Source organism: Colias eurytheme, chromosome 8, assembly GCF_061535395.1.
Source record: "Colias eurytheme isolate Ceu_HAF_F1 chromosome 8, ilColEury1 Martin Lab GWU primary, whole genome shotgun sequence".
NCBI classification, from domain to species: domain Eukaryota; kingdom Metazoa; phylum Arthropoda; class Insecta; order Lepidoptera; family Pieridae; genus Colias; species Colias eurytheme.
The window spans coordinates 9,955,456-9,978,935 of NC_142987.1; the positions used below are offsets into that span (position 1 = coordinate 9,955,456).

Here is a 23,480-nt window from a genome sequence, read left to right on the forward strand (position 1 = left end):
AGTCCAAATTTTTTTCTACGAATTCAGCAAAGTTGTAGAACAAAAGTTGTTCAGTTTCATGAGTAGAAGCTCCTGTCTAAATTTTTCAAATGTCTTACCTTTCACCTTGTATAATATTCTCGCTTTTACCTTCCTGTATGAGACAGTTGGTAATTGGTAGATATGAGATAGGTATCAAAATTGTATACTCGTAATCAATAATTTAATCTGCATTGATTGCCTTGAAGATCTCACATTAAAAAATAGCTAAAGAAAACAAATATGTAGCCTTTTTTATCCCAATCTTTCTGTCCTTATCCCGGTCAACATAGACAGAGACAGCACTCTCCTCGTACAAAAACTCTCCGCCTTTGAAGTAGGTATCTATATTTAATTGTTCGCAGTTATATTTGTACAAACCGAAACGGCAAAAGTCAAGGATCATTGCGTACTAATGTTTAATTCATTACATTTGCAGTTGAAAAAGGTCGCTATGTATGGTTTAATTCGATCTTGACATTAACCAATCCCGTTTATAATTTATTTACTTCCTTCGCTTGGGATTAAAAAACCGCCAAGCCTTTGATACGTTACGAAATACATTTTGTTATAAGTCACTACATAGTATAATGGCTGGTTCACACTTTGATTAGTGTGAGTGCAGGTGATTAGTGCGAGTGCAGGTGTGTAGTGCGAGTAGTGTCCAATTCAACTGCGAGTGCAGGTGATTAGTGGGAGTGCAGGTCAATGGTGAAATTCGCGACGCTACACACTACGCTAAACACTAAACACTCCTGTCCAGACGTGTTTAGGCAGGCACACTGCGAGTGAGGGGGAAGGGAGGGCGCGCGGGACGTGGCTACTCGCAGTCCACTCGCAAAAAAATAGAACACGCTTCTATTCACTTTACTACACAGCCTTCTAAACACTCGCACTAAACAGTCGCTGTCCACACGTAGTACTACTCATCACCTGCACTCGCACTAATCAAAGTGTGAACCAGCCATTAAACAAAGTCGCTTTCTCTGTCCCTATGTATGCTTAAATCTTTAAAACTACGCAACGGATTTTGATGCGGTTTTTTTTAATAGATAGAGTGATTCAAGAGGAAGGTTTTAGTATATGATTTATTATGTTTTAGACAAAGCAGGCGAAGCCGCGGGCGGAAAGCTAGTATGAGCAATATGAAAAGGTTATTGCGTAGTACGATCGCGTAGTTGTGCAGACTATGATTTTTTGTACTTATATTAGACGGCTAATACATTTCTGTATATCTACAGATCTATACTAATATTATACAGCTGAAGAGTTTGGTTGAACACGGTAATCTCAGGATCTACGGGTCCGATTTGAAAAGCAGTGAGACTTGAGAGCTGCTTTTCAAATCGTAAAAGTGAGGTTTGAAATTTGTAACGGTAGTACCTATAAACTAATTGACTGTGAGAATTGTAAAACGATAATGCACAACTTATCATTTATTTGGATTAAGGTACTTCAAAGTGAAAGAAAAACATACGATCGCAGTTAGAGCTTAAACTAATGTCTCTCATTAAATTTATTAAGCAATAATAGTATCAATATTATTTATACAATCTATGTATTCTCCTAATAAAACAGAAGCACTTCTCACCCTTCGACAATTCAAGTGATATTGGATCGAGAAACGATCGACAAAAACTCGAACGTTCGAGACGCTGTCTCGCTTCCCTGGGGCGCGTTTGACCGATGAGTAATGGCTCCCAAAGTCTGGCCTGTGTGGGGCAAGGGGCAGGTTATAGCGGGAATTTATATTTAGTATTGTGGATAATTTATCAAAATTAATATAAGAAAACTGTATTATTGTAGTCATGACTTATTATTTTGTTATATAATAGAAAAAAAAAACTCAATGGGAGCAAACATCAATATTGAAACTGAATATCTACCTAGACTGTATTTCGAACATTGAAAAAGAGTTTCTTGGATAATTTTGTGTTTTGTAGATCCGAAGACGGTATTAAAATTGATGTAAAAGTGCGGTTACCGTCTTCGTGAAATAAGGTTAACAAAGAATTTCCAGAAGAAAACCAATGAAATGTAAATTAATGAATCGGTCTGTTTGAATGGGACAATAAAAAACAACGTGATATCGTGTAACAATATTTTTAGTGACAATAAATAAATGTATTTTATTTTTAAAGTTTATTTATAGCACAAAACCATTATCATATTATATTTTAGGCAGCAGTTTTTTTAGATAGGTAGCCTGTACAGCGTGCATGGTTTATATTATCTTTGCAATATTATATTTAAGCTTTAAATAAAATATCTCGACGCAAATGATTTATAGCTTCTAAATTACGAATATGTAAATTTTATGCGATTTTTTATAGTATTTAATTTAAACTCTGACGTTTATTGATCTGTATTTAATGTTGAGTTGTAAAAATGAAACATCAATTTGAAATTTCGTTATATTCGGCAGCGTTGTCATAGCAACCTTCATTTGTTTTTGTTACGATTGTAAAATTCTGTGGTAACTTTATTTATAAAAGTTTGAAAAGTTTGAAGAAAAAGTTTGGACATCAGATAAAATTTCTATTTTGAAGTAAGTAAAGTAGGTAGGTAGGTTCCTGCCGATTTATTATAAGTAGGCAAAGTCTCTAAAGTCATTAATATTTTTGTTTTTGTATAGAAAGAAATAACTGTGCAACTATTAGAATATGTGAAACATTATAGTGATCGTTTTTTATATTACATATATACCTACATAGGTATATGTAGGTATCCAAATTAAAACATGCATGCATCTTTGCCTCTTCTGACTACTAAAAAATATTTTCAAGTATTTCTCATAAAATATGATCTTCATAGAAAATAATGATGAAAATTAAATCGCGATATTCCATACCTTGGCCCATTTCACAGAAATAGGAACGATTACGACATTTGAAGACAGAGCAGTGAAATAAAGAGTGTATTCCATTACACCATTTGTTCAATTTGAACTAGCTAGCTCCCCAGGCTTTACTTGCGCACGTTTATCGCGAAATAGCTTTATGTCGTTAACAATTTTACTGTTGCCCTTTCAAGTTTTGTTAGCTTATATCTTTCATCGTTGATCATGTTTATGTACAACTAGCTTACCGCCCGCGGCTTCGCCCGCTTTGTCTAAAACCTAATAAATTATATACTAAAACCTTCCTCTTGAATCACTCTATCTATTAAAAAAGCAGCACCAAAATCCGTTGCGTAGTTTTAAAGATTTAAGCATACATAGGGACATAGGGACAGAGAAATCGACTTTGTTTTATACTATGTAGTGATAAATTTGTTTAGCAGCTTTCGAGCTTGAAACAGACAAACAAACTTAGGAGATATTATGAATCTACATCATTGGTTATTACTTAGTATTTTAAATCTATCTGTGACAATTAGACATGGTTAGTCATAAAGGTTGGCATCTATGACTTTGCATGAACGTTTAAGTAAAAAAAAAAACAAAAAATATTGAGTATATTTCGGCTGATGTGTACATACATGAGGACTGATACCTCTTATAATTCAATGCAAGGAAAGTACTTCATTTCAATACTGTCATAGCTACATGGAAATTAAAACATTTTATTCAAAAAGAGCTATATTATACCTATCCTTTAAATAGAAACCGGTAGAATCTCAAGATACAAGATAGTGGTATTGCGATTTGCGTGTAATTGAAATCGCCACACGTGTTTTCCTTTTACGATATCACAGAGGAAATAAAGCAAAAACGTATATTTAAATTAGATACAAAAAATAGAAGAATTGTCCTTAAGAGTATATAGTTAAAGATTACTAAATAATTAGGTATATACTGCCTGAAATTATTGTATTATCACCGATCCCTGATAAGTGTACAAAGTTTGAATTGAAATATCTTTGTATGAAGTGGTTCGAGTGATACAAACATACGAACAATGAAGCTAATAAAATCAAGTTAAAAATATGCTGAACATTTGAGGTAAATTTTATTAACAAATAGGTACGGACTGTAATTGTTCGCTTTCATAATAGGAGAAAGAATTTTTAAAATTTATGGAATAGTTTTAGACTAATACTATAATGAATGTTAATATTCCTTGTTAATTAACATTACAATTTGTTAAGGGATGATATTATTAGAATCGATTTTTGTAGTCCCGTTGTTTATGATAATAATTTAATAAATATATTTTTGTTTCAGGTAAATCTATTTACAGATCTATACGTAAGTCTTGCTTTACGAGCAAGGTATAAGTAAACAAGCATTTTCGTCTGCTTTCAACACATGGTTTCCTATTAGTCGTAGCGTGATGTTGTATAGCTTTCCTCGATAAATGGACTATCCAATACAATCCTAATCTTCTTATATATAAAAATGAATCGCAAAATGTGTTGGTAAGCGCATAACTCGAGAACGGCTGAACCGATTTCGATAATTCTTTTTTTATTATATTCCATGAAGTACGAGGATGGTTCTTACGTAGAGAAAACGTAAACATGTACCACGGGCGAAGCCGGGGCGGACTGCTAGTAATATTATAAATGCGAAAGTTTGTGAGGATGTGTGTGTGTGTTTGTTACTCTTTCACGCAAATACTACTGAACCGATTACAATGAAATTTAGCACACATATAGAGGGTAACTTGGATTAACACATAGGATAGGTTTTATCTCGGAAATCTCACGGGAACGGGAACTATGCGGGTTTTTCGTTGAAAACGTGGGCGAAGCCGCGGGCGGAAATCTAGTACTGTAATACTCTTTCAATCCAAAAGTCTAAGTTAGAGATGAGCGCGTTCAACCAAAGAAACAATTTTCTTGATAATATTACTAGTGGTCTGCCCCGGCTTTGCGCGTGCTTATTATAATAGTACTAATCCAGCGTTATATAATTTTTGAAATCAACTAGTTCCTGAGCCTAGCGCGTTCAAACAAGCAAACTACATATATAGATTATTCGAGCATGCAAAATATCTAAACGGACTTTACACCACTTGTACTTTGTTACAATGTACTTGAATAAACAAAATCTTACACTATCACTGCACTTGCCCTGTGACATAATGTTCCAGGAACCGATATCAGCGCTGACTCAGAATGACACAACTCTGAATCACAGCTGTTATCCTAGTATAGAATAACAATTATTGCAGTTAACAGACTTGAGCACACGTCTTTACTTAATGTAAGAAATAGCCTATTTTTTAGCCTTATACAATGTAAGATACATATTCCAATTTTAAGTGATAATAATTCAAGTTGAATATAAGAGCCTTCTGCAATGTTCTAATTCTTTCGGATTTAAAATGTATTTAAAATGCTGTTTATTCACTACTTTCATTATTTTAATTTAACCATACTGTGAGCTGTTCAGTATATTTTATATCCGTGATTCCGATAAGTCTATTCGATGCAGTTAAGAATCGATAGCATGAAACAAGTTTTAAATTGAAAATACGTTGTAGAAATACAGAATTTTTTTTAAATATCTCTGTTTAGCCCTATATAAGGATTAAGGATATACGTGCAAGTAAGTGAGTCAATAGCTTTTTTATACGTAACAAGAGTTTTATTCCTGCAGATGTTTACGTAACATCAAACAAAGTACTAGGAGTCCATATTCGCTTTGATAATTTACGTTTTTAAATCGAATTACTTACAGAGGACCATTAGTTGGACGTAACCGTGCACTTCCTCGCAGGTGCAGGATAATCTCATTAGCTCCCTTTCCCTTCCCTGAGTGGCCTCGCATTTATTGCAATCATACGGTTATTCGATTATTTCGGTATGCGCTAAAAAATCTGGTTTATACGACGTAGGTTATACTAGATTGAAGTAGGGTGAGAAATTTCGAATAGGAACTATGGATAAAGTTTTATCAACAACCGTTATACGAATATAACTTAAAATATATATATGTACTTATAATGTCATTACATAGTAAGATAATTTTCTGTAAAATGTTTCTGACTTCAGACTTCAGAGATGATGATGAACTTTATTTAAATCTAGAAATTGACCCTCTTATAACTCTCTCCAGTTTGAACTGCATAAAATCGTACTACATAATATATCGAAATAACATTAATTTATAAAAAGTATAGGTAGTTTAATTTTCATACACAATATTCTTACGATCTTGTTAATTTGCAAAACAAGTGCAACCTATAAAATCAATAAATGAGTCACGGATGTGTCACTTCACTTAGCAAAGTGGAAAACAATCCACCTCCTGCTAGCAGAAGACAATAACCAGGACAACATAAACACGAAATGGTGTCTAATTCAGGAATTGCCATAGAACACGCGAAGCTTAAAAACAATTTGTTCTCAAAACCAGTACATCAACAATCATAAAGCGGAGCGTATTTATTCTGTGGCTTATCGCGTTATCAATATCAAGTGACGGAGTTCTCGGAAACGCCTACCTAGCCAGGTAGCGCCCTTGCTGTGAAAACAAGATAGTGTTGTGCGTGGGACTATCGATAAGTGTATTAATTCAATAAATCCATTCAGGTAGAACTTTGCTTGTGTTTTTTTAGTTTATGGCATGGCATTCGATTTGCTATTAAGAAAAATGTACCTATTGTCTAGGCTCGATCGTAAAGTTAATGATTAATATGACTCTACTCCATTTCTAATTAACGAAAGAATTTTCTTTGATATTTGCTACCGTAGTTCCTACACAAAAAGACATTGTTTTCAACATTATAAGGCATAAACACGGTTAGTGATGCGCGCCGATATGATCACGATAAGGTCGGAATGTCGACTGGTGGCTAGTGACTGCGCAACTCGATTGTTTTTACCACAATTAATTTCATGTAGCATTTCATACATTTACTTTGTAACGTTTTTGAAAGCGCCGTTCATGTTATTCAAAATATTTGATTTGTATTAGATTCGTTTTTGTTTATTTTAATTAGTACGTGATAGCTAAAAAATACCGAAATTTAACAATGATTGCAATAACGAGAACGTAAATTGTGTAATTTTTTTTTATTTCTGCGCCGTTCTAATATTATATTTAAAAAAAGCTCTAGCGTATAATTACCTCTCATGTATTTATTTATTAAACTTTACGTGAGAAATTTTCGCAAATGTTAAAAAGAACTAATTGATTACAGCCATTCCACTCACTGATATAATTAAACAATATAAAATAATTTCACATTAAATTATTATGAGATTATTAAGCCGTGGCCGTAATTGTTGTGATAAATGCGTAAACGTAATTACACGTTGCAACGCCTCGCTGCTTCAAACACAACCAGGAAAGCAGCAAAGCATCAAAGCTTGTTGAATTAACAACATCACTGTTGCAGTTGCATATTTGGAAAACTCTGAATATTCAACGACGATCATTAAGATGTCCTTTTCGTGGATGCAGCGTCGTATTTCAAAACAGCAGTAAGTGATTGTTATGTAAATTACAAAAGCAATTATCTTGCGAGATCGCAGTTAATAGCACGAATGCACCAATGAGTCGGCCGACACGCCGTGCTCGCTCGGCTATGCCGGAGTGTACCTAATTGGTATAGTAAGCGATGGAAATGTTCTAAATAATTATAGCCATTATCATAGGTACTCCGTTTTTGTTTGGTTTCACTGTATAATTTGTTGTTAAACAATTTTGGAATTTAGTCCATGAATAGTGATTAATTTAATTCGTATCATTATGTCGATTATTGATTTAGACTTTGTTGACGTATTAATTATTGGCTTAATAAAATAATATGGTGTAGGTATTCAAGTGGTAGTGGTAGGTATACATCTGTATTTGGTATTGAGTGTGGTCTATGTGAATCCATTGCAAAAGCTTTAATAGCATCAACGGTTCAAAATATTTTTATTGCTTTTCATTTTATTTAGTTTATAGAATGTAATGTTTTATTCATACCTTACTAGCCTTTTCGATTCTACATCTAGGGAAGTATCAAATCGAAATCGATTAATAGTTATATGTTTTTTCTACATTATTTCCTAGAATCTAGTTTAACATAACTTTAAACAAGTAATTATCGTTTGAACAAAAAAAGTCAACCGGGAAAAAACAGCGCAAAACACCAGCCATAATTAATTTAAATTTACCCAGTGTCGCTCTCACAATTAATGCAAATCTAACGACACATCCGGCTAAAGTCCATCCAAGCGATACACATACATTAATAAACACTACTCGCTTTGGCAATGTCGGTTAAAAGTAAATAAAAACATCGATAACTCAATCGCGACATGCCTATCCCTATTCACTGTAGCTATGATGAGAATTTTTTTTCATCCATTTTTTGTCGCATTCAACGAACTATCGCGGTGCATTTTTTGTCCTAAAATTTTTTCAGTATGTTTTTTGTCAAAATCTTTGGTTTAGTTCCCCGTCGTACGTAAATTGGATTCAATTGCTTTTTTAATTCATTGAGATGCCATTCGAAATTTAAAACGATAATTATAATGCAGTCTACTTTGAGGCGGTTTTAATTTCTTTTAGATTGCCTATTTAACCAGTATTAACATTTTCATTTAGATAGACACGGATGTTAATTGTGTATGTAAAATAGTTATTTAGGTAAAAATTCGTATTGAAACAGTTTATATCTTTTAATTTTGAATACACAAAGAAAAGGGCTACTTCTTTAAATTATGTACCTACACATTCATAGTAAAATAAATAGAAAAAGAAAACGGAACGGTATGTTTTAATTTGGCAACCAATAATGGAGGAAAAGTTAGAGACATTATCCATTCTCTAGACTCTAACATATACATTATTATTAGATAAACATTTTATACTAAAACTAAATGTTTCGAAATAGATCGATAGATCGAAGTTAACAAGAAGTCATTTTAAATAATGAAAATGTTCTTTTCCACTTATTTACACACCATATCTTATCTGTGGTCAATATTGACGTTCAAATTTTGGGTTTAGGAAGCGAGCGCTGTGAATACTAAAGACCATTTTTCGTTTTTTCTTATTTATTTTTGTTTGGATTTGTAGATAAATTCATGTTAGATATGGACAAAGATAATTAGAGAAGTATGAATTCATTCAAATTGAGTTTGTTTGTAACATAACTTTTTATATTATGTCTATAATTATAACACATTGTCTTTGTTGAATCTTAGTTCTGCTTATCAAAATAATATTTATTTTGTTATGTGTATATTATTGTAGAGCCATTTTAATAGGCAACATTTGACAGTTCAACAAAATTCAACAACGTAACCTAGTAACCACGACATAGAATAACATGATATTTCGTTTTGTTAGAACTGCACATTTGTTTAACTTTTTTCAATTACGATTACATATTTATAATAATAATGACCGATAGAAGTAATTTTAGGACTTGATTTTACTGATAAACCATTCTAAACATAATGAACAATTTCTGATTTAAAGAACTGACGTCGCTACAATTTTGTGTCAATAAACATTTTTTCTTTTTAAATACCAGAGACGTTACTCTAAAAATCGAAATCTGACATCTAGAATCGAATGCATTGATTACTTGGGAATAAAAATTATCATAAATTATTGACATGTGTTTCAAGTTCGATTGACAAATGTTTCAAGTCCGTATCGATTAATTCACTTTAATCGATGTTTTTAAGCAGGTTACCACCCTATGAAGATAAAATTGATAGACGTCAAATGTTGCCTATTAAATTGGCTCTACTATAATTGATTTCATTAAGACGTTTATCTTTAGTAGATACTATTACAATTAAAAGCAAATAATATTCAGACTTTCAGAATAAGCTTTATTTTATTGTTCTACATAGTTAAATTATGTATGATTAAATGCGCGGTAAAGAATGTAGTAAAGAATTTTTCATATCTCTCGCTATTTTCGGTATATGTTAGCAAATATTTTGTTTACCCTCCCCCTTAAAAGAGGGCTCGTGCTTGGGATAATTACATCAGCGAGTACCAGGGCGGCATAACTACGTAGGGGTAGCCACCCCTACGTAAACATTCTGTCTGGACGTAGTGCACACACCATTTTTACACATGTGTGCGTGAATATCTAGAAGTATTTGTAGATATTTGTATTTCGTATGGCAATGGTGTTTTATCAATACAAAATATCTTGATTAAGAAATATACCATTTAGGTTTTGATTGGTACATCAATCAATCACAGACCTTATTATAATTACATTATGTTAGGTATTAGATATAATGTTTCATATTCATTTCATACTGGTCGTTTCATTTTCGTGTTTTAGAGAATTGTTAAGTCATTCTTGATATTGCGGCAGAATCCATATAAACTCGAAAATGTTTTCTTCCCTTCCCTTCAGGCCACAGAAACTTCCATTACTCGAAATCTCACCTCTAAAAGTCGAAACAATCACTGAGTTCCTGCAAACAAGTTTGGTACATACAGAGTGTAATCGTTAAGTGTGCAAAGGCGATTAATCCGTAACTATTGCAGATATCAAAAAACTTTAAACTGGTATTAAAAGTACTTAACCTAATTAGTAAAATGACAATAATAACTTTTTAAAAATAAAACGAGAAATATCCAAAAAAATTACATCAACGCATATGATTAAGTACTGATTCCCGTACAGGGTTCCAAGTAAAACCAGCATAGATATTACAGAATATAAAATCTTTTATGAAACATATTAGTACTCTATAATTTCTCGAAAAAAAAAACCTTTTTTGCACATCTATTAATACGTTCAGAGAAGTTTATAATTATAATAGAAATTCATACTTTGTTTGCAAGAAACCGCTAATTATCAACTTAATATGCTTCTTTATGTTTTAATTTACAATTTTATAGCTCTCCTCGTTATAATCTTTATTATTTTAGATTACTTTTATGTGTTTATGTTAATAAGCTTTTAAAATACCTACGTTTTATTAAGCAATACAAATTTAAAAGTAGGTAGGTACATCAATAATTGTCTAATGCAAATTAGGTAAATATGCTTGAAAATCATAAAACTTAGGTGGGTATAGTTGTTTCAAAAATTGTGATTTTGAGTAATTAGACAACCAATAAACTTACTTCACTACTAGATCTAGATTCTAGATTCTAGATCTAGTAGTGAGTCTAGAATCTAGATTCTAGATCTAGTAGTGAAGTAAGTTTATTGGTTCTAGAAGATGTACGATGTAGGTATGATACGTATGGATTGAGTGTAGAATCTTCGTAATTACACGCTGACGAGTCTGTGTAGGTTGCAAATAGCTATGCTAAATGATTTGAACAATTTTAATACTCTTGTAAGTATTCTTGCTTCCCATACTTATTTCTATTCAACTAAGGAGTTTGGATAGATCCAATCATACCTATTATAAACAAAACCGTTTGTTTGTTCCTTCTGTGTCTCGCAAAAACAGGATCAGATCAAATTTGGCACATAGATGCGGATGATAAAATCTTTCTAACTTTACACCTTTGCGCCGCTGACAGATTTTCATAGAATTTTCATAAATAGGCGTACAGTATCATTAAAGACTCAATACAGTATTATTCATGTATATTACAAGGCAGGCAAATTCGTACGTAATACGGCTATAAAATTAAAAAAATTTGGAAAATCCAAAAGTGCACGCCTCATAATTTTTTTTAAATAAATATTTATTAATTATTATTTTTGTTTATTTAATAACAATTAAACCACATCGAATCAGACCCTGAAAAATGAAAGGGTTCTATTCCTGAGCATACTCAAGCGTAAGAGAAAAAAAAAAGACTCGATTAGTAAAGTATTTCGGTCGCTATCGTGTTAACAAGAAAAAGGATCCGCACATACAGTTACAGACACACGGACGTCCAAGACAGAACTTTTTTAAACTGTTTTTTAACTAGTTTAAATAACAAAAATGACATCAAGAATATCATGAACGTTAAAAATAGTGTTTTTTCTTAATATGTGTGTGTATGTATTATCTTACAAGTGCAATGTATGATACATAAAGACATTTTAAGTTTGAAAAATCAGATGTTTTGCGTGAAGTGACAGTAGTACCCACCTCAACGCTTCGCTTATGAGGCGTGCAATAAAGAGCACATGATTAGAAAGCTATTTAGCTAGTATTTTAATTCATACTTAACTAATAAGCCTCTACACAAAATAAAATATTGCCTTTATTTACCATGCAACTATTCCCTCAAATATTATATCGTGTCTCAGAAAGGGAAGACAAGCGTGCTCGGTAAATATTTGCCCGTGTCTGGCGAGACTAAGTGGACCTTTACAAAATATTCAAGTACATATATATTCAGTTATATTTAGTAGTTAGTATTTAGTAGTAGATGAATTAGAAAGTAATTATGTCCTAATTAATAGGTTGATTGATAGGTACTTGTTACATTGTTTAAGTTGAAGAGAATTACATTAAATCTTTAAGTAAATAAAAATATGAAAATAATAGTCGATAGTCGGTACCTTCTTAGGTACTTATAAAAATACCACCGCTGGTATTAGTTTTTGTCTTGAAAAACGACTCGATCTAGACCGGGAGATACTGACACAAAATTTCGAGTCATTTGTAACAAGGATGGCGGTTCTACAGGGGTCTTAGTACGCAATGACAAAAAGAAAAATGATGGTGTGAACGCTGGTACCGGTGTCTTAGTCGCGTGGGCGTTTGTCGAACTCGTTGGAAAAATAGCGAAAGTCAAACGATTTGTAACACAAAAATTTTAGAATTTACCGATAGCCCATAAAAAAGTAGTAGGCGGTAGTGTCATGCCATACTTTTCCGGTGTGACTTACAGCCCGCCATACCGACGCGAATGTGTTGATTTAAATAAAACAATCATTCAACCATTTGTACCAGGCTAACTTTTGCACAGGTAACTATCGTCGTGCAGCCATTTACGAAAATCGCCATGCCATACTTTTCGGACGATTCCAAATGGTCGCCATACCGCCGAAAATCTGCAAAAAATTTTTATTTCGCCAAACTTTTTGTACCAGTATTGCATTTGGATTTTTGGAGAGTATTTGATAAAATGTGACCATTACTATATTTGCCATACTTCTAGTAGGGGGAAAAAGTGCTGTTATACTTGAAAACTTAATTTATTATTAATTTATATAAGTGAGGATTTCCAACACTTAGATCTTTGAAATTTTGTATTTATATTTGTTGATCCTCAAACTTACAGGAAAAATAAGTGCCATACTGTTACAAATCGTTTGACTTTCGCTATTTTCCGACGAGTTCGACTAACGCCCACGCGACTAAGCCGCCGGTACCAGCGTTCACGCCATCGTTTTTCTTTTTGTCATTGCGTACTAAGACCCCTGTAGAACCGCCATCCTGTTACAAATGACTCGAAATTTTGTGTCAGTATCTCCCGGTCTAATCTATTTCGTTAAAATGTGTTTAATCAATTACTTGCGATAAAAAACGTGAAAAAAACATACAAAAAATGTCACACATAGGTAAAGTCGGAAAATATGATCTAATTCCAAAGATAATACCAGGAACACATGAATCGAAGGAGAATAATAAAAAAGGCGCCAGTATCAATTATTGTCTCGCGTTTAGTTAATTTACACGTCTGTAATTAGCGCAATTACTTAATTGTTGAACTCCACCCCAACTATATTTAAAGTTACGGGCAGATGGATATTATATTAATTGGAACTTGTGTTATCTTTAAAACCCTTTGAAGCTTGTTTGTGAGATGTGTAAAGGGGCTCATTTTAATATTAATGATCGTTGATAGGCAGTTATTTGAAAATAAACATATTGATTATTTGGGCACCTGTTTACTTTTTAAATAAAACCCTTTGCTACATTTTAAATAAGGATATGGTAATATAAATTAAATTAGGTACAGTATTAATAGTATGCTATAGCATAGCCTATAAGAAAAAAAAACCTTGAGATAATTGAAAAAGATGTAAAAAGCATCGAGAACCGTGCAAAAAGGTTTAATTAAATTAATTAATTTATCAATGAACGTTCGACTACGTTATTGTAAATGGTATTGAAAAAGTCGTACGACGTACGTTTTAAATGTACCCTCGGTGTGATTGTTATTTTTTATAGACGTGATATGGACCTTTTTATTGGTGTTTTTTTACACTAAAGCTTCTATATTACAGTTAATTAAAAACTAAGTAAGAATAATAAAAATAACATTAAAAATAACACATTTCTTACGGAAATGAACAATGTGATCTACCACAGAATACTTAATAGTAGCTAATACTCCTACAACAACCTAACTATAGGTTTTATTTTCGCATTGAAGTCGGTTGCCTGGCAGCACCCTCTTCCGGGGAAGAAGCCGCACTAAATCGCCGGAGTTGATTGCTTACGTCTAATTGAAAATGGAGTATTCCTAGAAGAAAGTATTGGCTTTAGCCTTTAACCATTCATCAGGCTTTATGATACCCTGGTATTTAATAAAATAACAAAACACTTCTAGTAATAAGTTGAAGTACTTAAATTACAGATTACATCGATAGGAAAACAATGCTGCCCGTTACAAATGTGATGAAAATATTGATATTTGATATCTTGGACTGTAAATTTAAGTTTCATTATCTTAAAAAGTTTTTGTATTTACTGTAAAAAATATTGTATCAAACATAAAGTAGGTATGTTTCATGCAATAATTTGTAATGACAACACACAATTTCTATGTGAAACTGACCTGTTTAAAAATTAAAGAACCACCGCATACAGGCTGATACAAACTGTTTTAAATATTATGTTTTATTATAAGCCAAATCTCTCTATGTAAGTCACATTTTAAATTAAGGCATAAGAGAAACCCAGTTACAAAAATGTTTTGAACGATCCGGCAACCATAAAAATATAAGGCCTTTTTAATTACACTAAAAAGATACCCAACTTGCTGCGACCCCAAAAAATGAGAGAACAATTTAGTGTCCTTTTAAATATTTGATGGTATTCAAAATAGTTCATTTAACTTAACTGTTTCACTAATGAGCTCGTCACATTCAAACTTTAGTTAACAAATTGACTAATTGGGAGCTTTTGAGGACTCTTGCAAGCAATGCGTTCACTTTTTGAGCTGACAAAAAGTATACTAAATGTATAAATGCTTTTAAATTCATCGTGACTCTATTATAATTGTGTTCTTTTTATTTGGGGGTATAATAAATTGTATACCTAAGATGGAAGTGGAAATTAGACACAGTGATTACGAATAGTATAAACTACAGAGTATTTAATAATTTATTGTTTCCTTTTAATTTTTAAGTACTACTAGTTTATGAATCACCATCTGAATTGTATAAACATCGTAGGTGAAGTTTTGGTGTTCTACTTATGAAGTTAATTTTTAATGCATTTATAACGATTATTATTTTAAAATTTAATATCCCTAGCAACAAAGCGTTTTAGCGTTCATTTTTTTTCATTTTTTTTCATTTCATTTTACCCAGTAGAAGGTAAAGTATACCTAGATATGAAATTAAAATATTTATTGCAGCATAATTTGTATCCGTTTATTGCGTCTAATTGATTCTTAATCTTAATTTCGTCGAACTAATTAGCGATCAATTACAAAATTGATTGTTAAATTGGTTTGTTGTTTTCGACAAATTCATTACTAAAACGGATTTTATATTTTGTAACGTAATTTAGGGTACATTTTTGTTGTTTAATTATAAAAGTGAAGCCACCAATAAAGAATTACGGGCAAATGGCAACAAAACAGATTGTTAAAAAGCAGATAAAATATTTTAATAAACATAAAAAGACGAGAACGCCCTCGCGCAGGAATGGAATGGGTTCGGAAATTTAATGGGAATTAATTAACCCCGTGTCACTTCCCATAAACCTAATGCACACCTCTAGAATCTGATCCTTTGGAGCTCGATTCAAAGAAACCCATACAAATAAATCCATCCTACATAAAAACTTCGGAACTGGTTATCGTAATTTATTCCACATCTTTCACACAATAAGCTTTTTGTCTGTCCGTCTATTTCGCCGCCTCATTTTTAACGCGATATTCGACTCTGGTACCAGGCAATAAGGATCGCAATGCGGTGCTAAATGGCATTTTTACATTTGTATGCTTATTAGGTTTTTGCTGGACCGTTTCTGAATTCATTACAAATTAACGTTTATATTACATTATAAATTGCTCGTATTTGTATTGTTGTACACTTTATTACTAATTAAAGGTTTGAAACATATTTAAGTTGTTTAACAACTTTAAAATTGTATTATACTTAGGTATCTATAGTCTGTCCACTATAAGAATTGCTTTTTGACAGCTCGACGGGTGATACCAGAAGTGATGTTCAAAAGATTATCGATTGTGATAACATTTCAATTATAAATTCAAAATATTATCATAAATCGAATCAGGTACGTAAATAATAATTACAACGTAAACGTACTAATAAGATATGTAATAATAAGACCACATATCCATGCATTGTATGTTAAAACTAAACTAAACTAATATTTTATTGTTTATTGGTTTCTATCTTACAATTTGGTTGTCTTTACGTTTAAATTATATAACATAATAGAAGAGTTTTTCTGTATCGGATATATTTTACAGAGTATTTCTATCGATTATTTTATTCTATCGACCCATCATTGAATAATTCTGTGTAGGCATCACTAAGTGGGCGGGACCTGTCCATGAAGTACGATAATTATTTGTATGACATTTTAACATAGACAATACAATCCTACATAGGCGTGAAGCTGTCAAAAAGCAAATAATATAATGGACAGAGTATACTTACTTGTAATCACGTGGTTCCTACTCATAAATTGTCCTTTTATTTATTGAAATAATTAAAGTGGTCGCCCTAAATTTAACAAACATGAATATAATTTTAATTTAATTCTTTCCAAATCCTACAAACCTATTGATATTCGATTTTGAAATGCGGTCTAGTTTATTTTTCAGATAGGTATTTTTCATATGAATTCATCAAATGAATACCTATGCATTCCTATTTCAAATTGATTACTAAAACCCCCATACATTACTTTAACTGGCGGATTTACTAGCTCGTATTACTAGGAAAATATAAATTATATGAAAGTCTGAAATGCAAACGACGCACAGCATTATGTTATGAATAGCGCGGTAGTTTACTAAAAGCATTCCCTTGTAACGCGTTAAGCTCGCGAACATTTTTATTAAAATTTTTATATAAGAGCTAAATATTCCTAATGATTTTTAACATAAAAATTCTTGAAAATCCTGAATGCCTGTTTAAATCCTACTGAAATTAATGTTGCGAGAACATTTTAATTTATAGAACTGCAACTGTAGAAAAGCTATAGCAATGTTTTTAAAATAAGCTCCGGTTCATTCGAACAGAATTTTGAAAATAGTGCTTTTTACTGAAAGGTTTTTAAGATGTTTAACCAGTTCAATACGAAATAGCATTATAAAAAATGCCTCTATCGATCGTAAAAATTACTACATTTTTACATTACTCACTTTAGCAGGCGTTCCATTAAGCAAATGTATACTAAGTTTGTATGTCTGTCGCAGGTGGTGAGGTGGTTCAACACGAGGGGCGATGCTGGGCGGGGCGGCGGGGGGCGCCCGCTCCCGCCCGCCCTCTGATCTCCAACAAGGTATGTGAGCCTGGTACTCGACGTGATCAAATTTCGATTTTACGTTGGAATGCGGTTTTTGGCTTTCCGACTTTTTTCTATGTTACAAACTCAAAAAAATTTATGAAATAATTACCTATTGCTTTGCTTGGATAACTCATTTCGGTGATTTATTTATAATTAAGATTCTTTTATTAATAAATTAGGGAAACAATCAACACAGTAGACGATTAGAAAGTTCTCGATTGTACTTAAACTAAGGTGCTTTACCAACATGTCTAACATCATTTAATTGTCATGTACACTTATTTTTCATAATGTATGACTTATTTCCACAGAACAGTAAAGTAGATAGAAGTGTGATGTGGGCGTGGCCCACGTGTCACTAGTAAGGTAAGATCACCTAACTTGCTCTCAGTTATGCGCAGAAAAATATTCGAGTCGGTTGTCAGCTGTCAAACCTTTTTTCCATATTTATTCATTAATTAGGACGTGTTGTTCGGTATTAGAGTGCAAAAATGATAGCAGACGAAATAATATCAGCAATGAAGGCATTTCATACCATCGGTAAGTCTTATTTTTATTTATTTTAATTAAATTTTATGTTATAACTTCGCTTGTCGTAATTTGTCAAAATTGTATACAAATATCTAGTCAAAATGAACCTTAATACGTAAGAAATTAGTACTATTATAGATTGAACAGCAAACAAGACTTTCTGGAATATTATTGCAATAAACAAACGAATGTCGCTTTAGTGATGCTTGTGGCGTATATCGACAGTATTGATACTTTAGAAAAGACAAACATTATAAATATTAAATTTTATTTTATTTTTCCTTAGCTTTCATTTGTCCAATTTATTTATAGATTTCCTAAAGAGGCTAATTTAAAAGAGAAATGGATAAATGCAACGTGGCGAGTTAACTGGATGCCGAACAGCACTAAGCGGTCTAACAAAGGCCACCGATACAGCAAACCTACGGCAGTTCCAAGATTTAAAATAATGCATATTTTCTGTTTGTATTTTGTAAATATAGATTAATACTATTCTATTCCGTTTTTTATTTAATAATAATAATATAAAAAGACGTACTTAGTAGTAATAAACATACTCCAAAATGTGACACATTATACTATACTCATATTATAAAAGAAAGAAAGAAAATACACAAAAAAAATTATTTGTGAATTATCGATAACAAGGCTGACATCCCTCAGAGCATAGCATCAGATAAATATCAAGTTAATGTCATTAATGTTGAGTGACACAAATTTCAACCTTATCTCTATGTGTTGCGTTTCAAATTTATATCTATCGAAAACTAACGCCCTCTGTTGTGGAGTAGCTGAATGTTTTCGAATTTGGAATTTCTGTGCAATGAGAAACAAAACAGCTAATATACCTAGGGATTGTATACTAAAATAAACCGTAACATGGTGCATTAGGGTACATATTGAAATGCTGGATTTATAACCTAAGTCAGTTTTTACTCAAATTAAGCTGTCCAATCAAAGGCATAGTTTACTTGTAGTGTACTGTATAACTATCGGTTTAAATGTGTGGGTTTGGCGACACTGGTTTTCATACTAATTATGACATTATAGCACTTCTATATGTTTTTACTGTTCTGTGCTTATTTCATAAAAGCATCTCATAACCTTATGAAAAATAATTTGTACTTACTTAGTATCTACTCAATACGACTAGGTATAAGTAATTTTTAATTTTCAAGAAAGTATCCCTTCATTGGTTCAGTTAGTTTTTAATAGAAGCTTTTGTAAAAACTAAAAATATTGTCTGTAACAGGTGTTGCGAGATTCCCCCTGTACTCGTTGTTCCCGAGTCAAGGGACGACTAACAGGACCTCAATTCATAAAGGTAAGAAAAATGTTTAAAATTTACCTAATGCTTATTGCATGTATACTTTTTTCAATTTAGCAGTAAGCAAGTCACACCAAGATTTTATCAAACTTTGGTAACTAGTTATTTTTTTACATTTGTATAAAAAAAAATTAAATTTTTTTGTTCATTTTAATCCATCAGTCCTCGGAATCACAGACACAATAGAAAATCTATTGTGTCGCGCCCCGATCGGGCCTTACGGTGGTCAATGGGTTAATGCGATTTCCTAATCGAAATTTTCTGTTATTTAAAAAGTTATCGGTATTTTTTTTTTCGTATTTAACAATAATTAAAAGCATAATGTATGTTTACAATTTGCCTCAAACCGTCACAACATAAAAATAGACATTTCTATCAACTATCAATAAGATTTCATCTAAAAAATATCTAAGTCAGAACAGATGTCGATTGTCGACTCCCGGAGGACCGATCGCCTGTCACTCACTGTAAGTGACTCCAAAGCTGTCAATTTGTCACCTGCAATGGGTGACAAATTAGACTCGATGTGGATAGGGCCCGAATCTATTACAAGGCCCTAAATTAGGATTCGGATACCGTAAAAAAACATATGTGACTAGAAAACGCCAGTACTTATATAAGTGTTAAAAATTAAAATACCTAAGTAAATTGTATTTCAAATCCGGGATAGAACCATTAATTACTAGAAGTTTTATATTATTAATTTAGCAATGTTAATTTTACACAAAAAGCGTTTTTGCATTCGCTTTGCAATCGCAACTTAATACATTGTAGATATTTAATTTCATAATACATATTCACGTTCTTAACTTTTGATAGTTACAAGTAAAAACCTACGAATTTCCAATTAGATTTTAAAAAATGTGATACTTATACGGCTTATTTGAGTGCAAAACATAGAACCTTCTTATACCGCGGGGTTTCGTTCGTATTTTTAAAAACTATTTTTTCACTGATTTAGTAAAGCAGAAAATAGAGAAATAAATGAAAGATAAATCCTACCACGTACTTACATACATTGTTCAAAACATCGCCACACACTTCGAGTTTATCTCCCCACTATATTTTTACGTATTTTAAAGAATTTAACTCTACTTCACAAAAGCACTACCAAATTCCTTACAAAAGAGATTTAATAATTACATTTGTACAGCCATGACAAATCGGCTCAATAGACTCCCTTGCAGCTTGTGGTTTAGAAAAAAATCAATTTAAACCGATATAATGGATGGATCTTTTATACTGTAACGTGACACTGAGTGACATTGTATACGGGGCCCCGGCGTGGCCAATCGGACATTTGGGGCCTTATGTTTTGATATCAAAGGCTTCGATTTTGTTATGGATAGGATTAATTAATTATTTTTGATGAATGATTGTGTATAGATTAAACTATCCTTTGTATAGTATTAGGTAGCTGGTATAGATTTCGAGGGACTATTCTTGAAAAAAAAAATCTTGGTATATACCTACTACTATAACCATCGTACCTATTAATTATTGTTTATACGTAGAATCGGCTGTTTTCAGTCCTAGAAGTTTTTGCAAATAGTTATTTAAAGAAAATATGTTTAACTGTTCTTTACGCAATAAATAAAGTGCTATACGTTATAAGTATTTATATACATGTTTTTGACAGTCTGCATCGTAGCTAGCAAACGACTTTATAATCGAATATCATATCTGTTGAAATGATTCTTATCCATGGTTGGCGGAAATAGAAGCATTCGCCTTGGAGATATTTAGCTCGCTTTGGAACTAGTAAAATTATCTTGTTTTGTGTTATAGAATATGCTTTAAAGAATGAGAATTTGAACTTTGCGGGATCTTAAATTCACTCATAACAAAGTATGTATTACTTAATTATCTGCAGAATAAGTTGGCACAAAAAATCTTGATAGAAAGTATTTATTTTTCATATTGTTTAATTATTTTTATAAATATAATCCAAAGAGCCTAAGGCCCTATAAATAAACACAAGCTTAAATTCGCCCCTGTCCCCACGCGTTTAGTCCGTCCGATTTATTAATTCACTTCATATGAGTGGCCGACCGTGCACGATAGATTATGGCTCGCGCATCACTGACCATAAACTCGTTTTATACGAATCGATAACCTACATTAAAGACATACTATACCTATCGCTATGTCGCCCTGGTACTTTATTTACTTTTATTGTGAGGTAAATAGTGAATTTTTATCGGCTTTAATTACCGATCGTACCTTTTTTGTTTAATGTAGATTGTAGGACATTCAATTTTCGATCAATTTACTTAATTTTATAATTACTTAGTTTTTTGCTATAATCTCACTTATTTTAAAGATTTTTAATTACTGACTAAAGTAGGTAAAAATAATATTGAACATTTTAATTTTTAAGGTTTCATTTAAAATTAGCTTTTTGCTCGCGGCTTTACTCGCGATGGTAGGTAGACTTCATGTTCTAATCGAAATTTCATTTTTCATGATGGGGTACCGTCACTTAATATCATTTATAATATTATGTCGAATAAAATATCCTTTATATTTTCACAACACTTGTCTATCCTCCAACAAAAGTCCTACTATAATAATTGGTTCCGTCGTATCCTAGATTAGCCGGACGCTAAGAAGGATGGATAAATATTGGATAAACTGTTTATGTTTTTGTAAATGAAAACCTTTATTTGGTAAAATTAGTGGTAGAGACTTCAAGTTATCTATGTGCGCATCGTATGTAGTAATCAAATGAGTAGCCGATTTAAAATTAATTTGTATCCTTTATCCAAAACCAGGCTTTGTCTGTCTTTCTTCTTATACGTGTAAATGTTATCTTTGGAAATTATTTAATAAAACTTAAATTGTCGAATGCTGTTATGACTTAAATTCAGCACCTGACAACAATATACCTAAACGTATTATCTACACTAATATTATAAAGAGGAAAACTTTGTTTGTTTGTTTGATTGTAATGAATAGGCTCATAAACTACTGGACCGATTTTAAAAATTCTTTCACCATTCGAAAGCTACATTATCCACGAGTCATATACCTAGGATAGGTTTTATCCCGGAAATTCCACGGGAACGGGAACTATGCGAATTTTCTTTGAAACCGTGGGCGGAGCCGCCGGCGGAAAGCTAGTGTGAAATAAATTACCAAAAGAATTCTACAGTGGGTGTACCTACCCCATATCTTAAAAGACTTCCAAAATTAGTTACACATAAAAATAAGTTCCTATCACTTTTATTTGCCTCTGAGTGACAACCATGTAATGCATGTGACAGCTTGGCTCCTCTGTATGTATGTTCACTTGAATGTACGGATTAGCGTGACCAATCTGTAATGTTTCCCGAGAACTGAGCGGCCTTATTGTTAATTATACGTGGAACAAGCAGTTCGATGCGGTAAATATTTTTATTGCTATTGAATAAACCTTATTTAATACCTATCTATACTAATATTATAAAGCTGAAGAGTTTGTTTGTTTGAACGCGCTAATCTCAGCAACCACGGGTCTGATTTGAAAATTTATTTCACTGTTAGCTAGTCCATTTCTCGAGGAAGTCTATGGGTATTGGGTACATATATCATCACTCGACAATAGGCTGGAGCAAATAATGCGGGTAAAATTGGCACAACTAGTCTTACATAATAATATCTATGATGATAAATTAGATTTTATCGGCACGTTTATATTGCGAATATGGTTAAAATACTTAACTTTCATTAAACTTTTGGTCTTCTTATATCGTACAATAGAAATCTTGTTACTTATAGACTCTTATTGCTCATTAAATTCAACAGTAATGCTTCAATTTCCTCAATATTTAGATAATAAAAATGTTGTGTGGTTTTATGAAACCACGGTAAAAGTGAATCTGTTCGAACGGTTCCGAACACTGCTTTGTGTAGCGCATGTCGCGTGACGGTCGGCTGCCGTACAAATATAGTTTGTAAGACCCTACATAATATACAAATCTCTAGGAAGATTATAGATACACCCTAAAATATAAATTAAATATTGATTTTTATATTAGGACAACCCTCATGACAGTCCCTACGATCTTGATTAAATCAAGTG

General features: G+C 32.2%; 1 protein-coding gene and 1 long non-coding RNA gene across 2 annotated transcripts in view; both read left to right on the forward strand.

The window, feature by feature from the left end:
- wge (BAH domain and coiled-coil containing protein winged eye) overlaps positions 1-23,480 on the forward strand; it is a 90,078-nt gene that overhangs the window by 28,560 nt on the left and 38,038 nt on the right. Inside the window, exons 2-3 of the mRNA XM_090104926.1 lie at positions 17,468-17,553; positions 19,343-19,414. Of these exons, the coding sequence (XP_089961052.1) occupies positions 17,496-17,553; positions 19,343-19,414 (130 nt within the window). The 5' untranslated portion in view covers positions 17,468-17,495. The remainder of the gene's footprint in view (positions 1-17,467; positions 17,554-19,342; positions 19,415-23,480) is intronic.
- On the forward strand, positions 17,872-18,587 carry LOC149906742 (uncharacterized). Its single transcript, XR_016457016.1, has 2 exons — positions 17,872-18,099; positions 18,403-18,587. It is a non-coding gene; the product is annotated as an uncharacterized LOC149906742 (long non-coding RNA).